At 43.9% G+C, this 6,513-nt stretch overlaps 1 protein-coding gene across 1 annotated transcript; it reads left to right on the forward strand.

Moving 5' to 3' along the window:
* Window positions 1–501: 501 nt before the first annotated feature.
* Window positions 502–5,587, forward strand: LOC115401985 (vacuolar protein sorting-associated protein 18 homolog). Its single transcript, XM_030110390.1, is given in 12 exon segments — window positions 502–868; window positions 945–1,086; window positions 1,209–1,300; window positions 1,832–2,082; window positions 2,182–2,535; window positions 2,638–3,445; window positions 3,448–3,487; window positions 3,489–3,901; window positions 4,009–4,049; window positions 4,051–4,215; window positions 4,467–4,703; window positions 4,796–5,587. Coding segments are annotated over 12 exon segments (2,943 nt in total). The 5' UTR covers window positions 502–765; the 3' UTR covers window positions 5,093–5,587.
* The last annotated feature ends 926 nt before the right edge of the window (window positions 5,588–6,513 follow it).

A 6,513-nucleotide genomic window follows, 5' to 3' on the forward strand; every position in this document is an offset into this window, starting at 1 on the left:
TGCGGGAAAGAGCGTCCCGCACCGACGGCACACGTGCGGGGCGGGACAACTCGGCTCCAACAGGTTTACATTTACATAAACACTCCCACAGAACGACACTTCAGTTTGTTTATTTGGATTTTGCTTAATGAAATATATCATCGATAGTGCATCCACTATCAATTTTACCCAGCTATAGAAACGTAGACAGTATTGTATCTTTTTTTACATTTATTATTATTATTATTATTATTATTATTATTATTAATAATAATAATAATAATAATAATAATAATAATAAAGTGTTCACAACAGTAATTACACTGTAGACAAAGAGATAGATTTCAATGGATTAAAAAAGTATTCTGTACTTTCAGAAAATTATAAGAAATGGTTACGGTTATTGTTTGTCTGCTGCCGCTCAATGTGATTGTGGACGAACTGCGCCCCCTGCCGGTGAATACAGAACGACACCCGAGGAAGTCACGTGACCCACGTGTCACCTGACTGTGAGGGTACACCCTATGCTGTGTACAAGGAAGCTAAGCTATCCGCTATGACTTGGCACGAATGATTGAAATTTCATTCACTATTGAGTTTATGCGGCAGAATATATATCCACTGGCGTTTTTTTTTTGTTTTTCTACACTTTGGAAGGAGAAACGTTCATGAGATAAGTAGCTACTAGCTTGTTCGTCATGCCGCTCTAGCACTGAATCGTCGAGGGCTTTTGGAAAAATCTCATTTCTTTACAACTGATAAAGTAAGTAGCCGACTGTGCATTTAATGATGGCTTCGATCCTGGATGAGTACGAGGACTCCCAGATCAGCAGGCCGAGCGCGCAGCAGCACAGCCGCCTGGCATCCACCATCGGGATAACGCACTCAGGTAGGTCTGCCTCCTCCCCGCGCACATCACTGTGCCTCCTGTGGTTTCAACAGACTTTCTCATATCTTCTCATAAGGCTTCGTCAATGTGAGACTTGAGGAAGAGAAGCCGATATTCAACAAGCAGAGGATCGACTTCACACCACCAGAGAAGATAAACCACCTGGCGGTCTGCAACAACCAGCTGTGCATGAGTCTGGGAAAAGATACCCTGCTTAGGCAAATATCAGTCACTCTGTTATTCACTGTTCATGTTAGAGTCACCATGAGCATTGTTTGTCTTGATTTTGCAGTTATTATAACATACTAAAGTTGATTTTTTATTGTTCTCCTTGATGCAGGATTGATTTAGCCAAACCAGATCAACCCAACCAGACTGATTTAGGAAGGAAAGATGACAGCAAAGTGCACAAATTATTCTTGGACCCTACAGGTGAGAGCAGCCACAGTAGTTGTATATTCTTCAAAACTGTCTCTCATAAACTATATGATTATAGTCCATCTGTTATCATATTATTGGTTTGTAATTCAAAAATGTGTACTTTACCCTGGTTGCAGCAGGACAGCTGTCAACTGTAAAAACTAGTCACATCTACCATGCAAATTGCAGAGAGAACCTGCTGTCTGTAAAACAGCAGGATTGACTGTTCTCACTGCTGATTTGCCTGATAGACACATGGTGATATATGCATTTAGTTTACTCCTTACAATGATAGATAATGATGAACAGACAGACAGACACCTTACTCATCCATATGGGGAATTAACACATCTTACGGTTCTGAACAGATTCAATTTGATTTTTTTTACACTCTATTGTTCCCCTTTGTGATTTTTTTAAAATCCTTGAATTAAGAATATCAGGCACATGGAAAAGATTGATAACTGTAGATGGTTGTAGCAGTGCCAAGACTATGATATCAACAACAGCAGCTCTGACCTCCTCCGTGTTTTCCCTCTGCAGGCTCCCATCTGCTGATCAGCCTGAGCACCAGTGAGTGTCTCTACCTTAACAGAAACACCCAGAAGGTTCGCAGCCTGTCCCGCTGGAGGGGCCACCTCATCGAGAGTGTGGGCTGGAACAAGCTGCTGGGCAATGAGACCAACACAGGACCAATTCTGGTGGGAACCAGCCAAGGCATCATCTTTGAGGCGGAGATCTCTGCAACAGAGGGCAGCCTGTTCAACACCAATCCAGATCAGTACTTTAGACAGGTCAGATAAAGCTCAGTGATCACTAAATTGATGCGCAATCATTTTATTATTGTCTCTCGGCTTTGAACAGAACCATAACAGTATTGCTTTCTGTGGTAGGTCCACTCTGTGGAGGAGGATGGCAGGCCTGCACCGGTGTGCTGCTTGGAGATAGAGCGCGGCCTGGAAAACAAGTACTTCATCATAGCCACCACCAGAAAGCGTCTGTTCCAGTTTGTTGGCAAGGTGGCCGAGGGATCAGAACAGCAAGGCTTCAGCTCCATCTTCAACCAGAACCAGGATCTGCTGCCAAGCTTCCAGGAGTTCCCAGCCAACATGGGATACAGTGAGATCACCTTCTACACCTCAAAGCTACGAAATTCTCCTAAGGCGTTCGCGTGGATGATGGGTAATGGAGTTCTGTATGGTCAGCTGGACTACGTCAGACCTGATTCTCTGCTGAGCGACGTGCAGGTGAGTTCTTTTTTTTTTTTTTTCCTATGTTCACTAACACTGTTGTTGTTCAGTTCATGTGTGACATACTCAGTTCATCTCTCCTTTTTCACAAACCAACAGGTATGGGAGTACACTCCGGATGTAGACCTCAGTCTCAACAAGCCCATTTCCATCGTGCTGACACAGTTCCACTTCCTGCTGCTGCTTCATGACAGAGTCAAGGCCATCTGCACTCTGAATGGACAGGTTGTATATGAGGACGTGTTCCCAGACAAATTTGGCACCCTTAAGAGGATGATCAAAGATCCAGCCGGCGGCTTGGTCTGGATCTACACTGAAAAGGCAGTTTTTCGGTATCACATCCAGCGTGAGTCCAGAGATGTGTGGCAGATGTACATGAGTATGAATAAATTTGACCTGGCCAAGGAGTACTGCCGGGACCGGCCCGAATGCATGGACATGGTGCTGGCCAAGGAGGCCGAGCACTGCTTCCAGAACAAGCGATACCTTGAAGTGCCAAGTGCTACTGCTCTGACCCAGAACTATTTTGAAGAGATAGCACTGAAGTTCATCGAAGCCAAACAAGAGGAAGCCTTGAAGGAGTTCTTATTGAAGAAATTAAACAATCTCAAGCAGAGTGAGAGAACGCAGATCACTCTGCTGGTCACCTGGCTCACCGAGCTCTACCTGAACCGCCTCGGTCAGCTGGAGAGTGACGGCAACAGCGTCATCTTCCAGGAGACCCGCGATGAGTTCCGCCAGTTTATGAGCAGCTCCAAGAACAAGGAGTGTCTGTTCAACAATCGCAGCACCATCTATGACTTGCTGGCCAGCCACGGCAACGTGGAAGACATGGTTTACTTCTCAGTCGTCATGCAGGACTATGAGAGGGTGATATCCCACTACTGTCAGCACGACGATTACAGCGCCGCCTGGACGTCCTCGCCAAGCACTGTGATGAAAAACTCTTTACAAGTTCTCCCAGTCTTAATGCAGCACATTCCCAAGAAAGTAGTCGACGCGTGGATCCAAATGGGCAAACGGCTGGACCCGAAGAAGCTCATTCCAGCTCTGATGAACTACAGTCAAATGGGCAGCACCCAGCAAATCAACGAAACCATCCGCTACATGGAGTTCTGTGTGTACGAGCTGACTGTGACAGAAGAGGCCATCCATAACTACCTCCTGTCACTTTATGCCAAATACAAACCCGACTCTCTCCTGTGGTATCTGGAGCAGGCCGGTACACACGCATCAGAGATCCATTATGACTTGAAGTACGCCCTCAGGTTGTGTGCAGAGCACGGCTACCTCAGAGCCTGCGTCCTTGTTTACAGGATTATGGAACTATATGAAGAAGCAGTGGATCTTGCCCTTCGGGTAAGTTATATCGGGTTTTAGGGTCGGTGGTGCACAGAAATACATGTTCAGATTGAATTTTAACCATTTTTTACCAAGTGCCACTAATGGTGTGTGTTCTATCAATTGTAGTGGATGTTGATCTGGCCAAGGTATGCGCTGATCTGCCTGAGATGATGAGGAGATGAGGAAAAGCTCTGGCTGAAGATTGCGAGGCATGTGGTACAGGAGGAAAAAGATGTGAAGAAAGCCATGAACTGTTTGTCCAGCTGCAACCTGCTCAAAATCGAAGACATCCTGCCCTTCTTTCCAGATTTTGTCACCATTGATCACTTTAAGGTGTGTAAAAGCTTGTTCCTATTGTGAATAACAGATCATGTATCAAAATGGCTGCATATTTCTTTGAATGGGAATTAGAATCAGTCATTGAGAACATTTGAAATACATCATTTTTGTTGTGTATAAATATTTACACACATTTCAATTATGGGTCACAAGAAGAACATGAAAACTCACACACAGAGCAACTACACACTTCTTCACCACCTCTCCCCAAATGAATGCAGTTTAACTGTCTTTTGCTTTCACAGGAAGCCATCTGCGGCTCTCTAGAAGAGTATAACCAGCACATTGAAGAACTGAAGCAGGAAATGGAGGAGGCCACAGAGAGTGCTAAACGCATCAGAGAGGACATTCAAGAAATGAGGAACAAGTATGGAGTTGTGGATTCTCAGGAAAAGTGCGCCGCTTGTGACTTCCCCTTGCTCAACAGGCCATTCTATCTGTTCCTGTGTGGGCACATGTTTCACTATGACTGCTTGTTCCAGGTAATTAAATAGGAGCGCACCCACACTGCTCTTTCATGTCAGCGTTATTGCTTTAATAACTGTCCATTCTTATTTCGTCTCCCAACGTCCAGGAGGTGACCCCTCATTTGTCAGCCTACAAGCAGGGGCGTCTGGAGGAGCTCCAGAAGAAGCTGGCTGCGACGGCACAGTCATCCAAATCACGCCACCGCCCGGCACCAAAAGACGAAGGGGACACTTCAAGCTTGGGAAAAGGCAGCGCAGGAACGAGCCGCGAACAAATAAAGTCTGACATTGACGACATCATCGCATCCGAGTGCGTGTACTGTGGCGAACTGATGATCAAATCCATCGACAAGCCTTTCATCGATCCACAGAAGTTTGAGGAGGAGAAATCCAGCTGGCTATGAACAGTGACTTTTCTCATGTCTGTAGGAAATGAAGACAAACAACTGCCTGCTATCTACATGTTAAAAGTGTGCGAATCCAGTGGATACAGACATCTGTTTGTCTGTTGGTAGAGTGCCTACTGTTGTACACATTCTCATCTTCACAAACTACTCGTTTTGTGTTTGTGTTTTAAATGTATGGGAAGGTAATTGCACTTTAAGTAGGAATTGACATTGGGCAATAATCTTTGGGCATGTAGTCAAGTCAGGACTCTTCATACACCATACATGGGCCCGATAGAATAGAACTGCACTAAACAAATTTCATTATGTATCTGCTCTTCTTTGGATGATTAAAAACATTACATGTACACTTAATAATAATCAGTTCAATCTGAGCTCGAATCATTTTGTGCTTTTGTCGTTTGGCCTGATTTAAGATGGAAAGTTGGATTATTTCTTAAAATGCAATGTTTTACAGTTGAAATGTGAACAATTAAAGCTTATCAGTTTTGACATTCTTCTGTTTTTTCTGTCTACTGAGAGTGTGATAGCTGTATAGCTCCACCAGTTTAAAAACATAATCGATGACCATAAAATCCCCTACAGATTGACAGCGTGTGTGTCGCTGTCTGGGTTTGCCCTGTTCGGCTTTGGGACATGGATAGCTGGGAGTCAGCTTTTTAAAACATTTATAAGGGGAATCTAGGTTAAGCTTACTTTGGATTCAGATGTCTAGAGGACTACCAAAAAATTGTAAATAGTTCACTATAATTTACCTTTTTCTAATGATTGAGCAGTCTCTAAACACTGTTAATGATCTGCACACACACCATTGGAGGTGGCTGCCATGCAAGGCACTCAATCCATCCATTGAGAACAATTTGGGGTTTACTGTCTTGCTGAAGGACACTTCAACATGTGGACAAGAGGAGATGGAGAATCGCACCTGCAACCTTCCGACTGAGAGATGACCATTCTACCCACTGAGTCAGGAGAAACTAAAGAAGAATGTGTCAATTGTAACATACAAAGTGAGTCCATTTGGATCACTTACAGTTTTGAGTCTCAAGCCATGAAAACAAGTCAGACTTTTCCACTGTCCTGCTGATGAATATTTAAAGTTCTCTGGGGCATAGTTTTTGTAATAATTGTTAGAAAATCCCTAAAATCTGGAGAGTAGAATTTAAATTGTGACATTTTGTGAGTAGGTGTGTGGCTGCCTCACTTTACCTAAAACAGAGTCCCTTTTAGTGACGTAACACGTAGCTCGGTAATCTTCGCAGAGGCCAGGCGCAATCAATCAACATCGGAAATTCATCGATGTGTTTTTAGTATTTATATACAAACGTGCCCAAATGGCCTCAGTTGTGAGAGTTTACCTAACTTTTTTGCAAAAATAATCAGCCAGGGTGAATTTCTTCTGTTATGTGTTAAAACAA

This window comes from Salarias fasciatus, chromosome 15, assembly GCF_902148845.1.
Source record: "Salarias fasciatus chromosome 15, fSalaFa1.1, whole genome shotgun sequence".
In the NCBI taxonomy this organism is placed as follows: Eukaryota; Metazoa; Chordata; class Actinopteri; order Blenniiformes; family Blenniidae; genus Salarias; species Salarias fasciatus.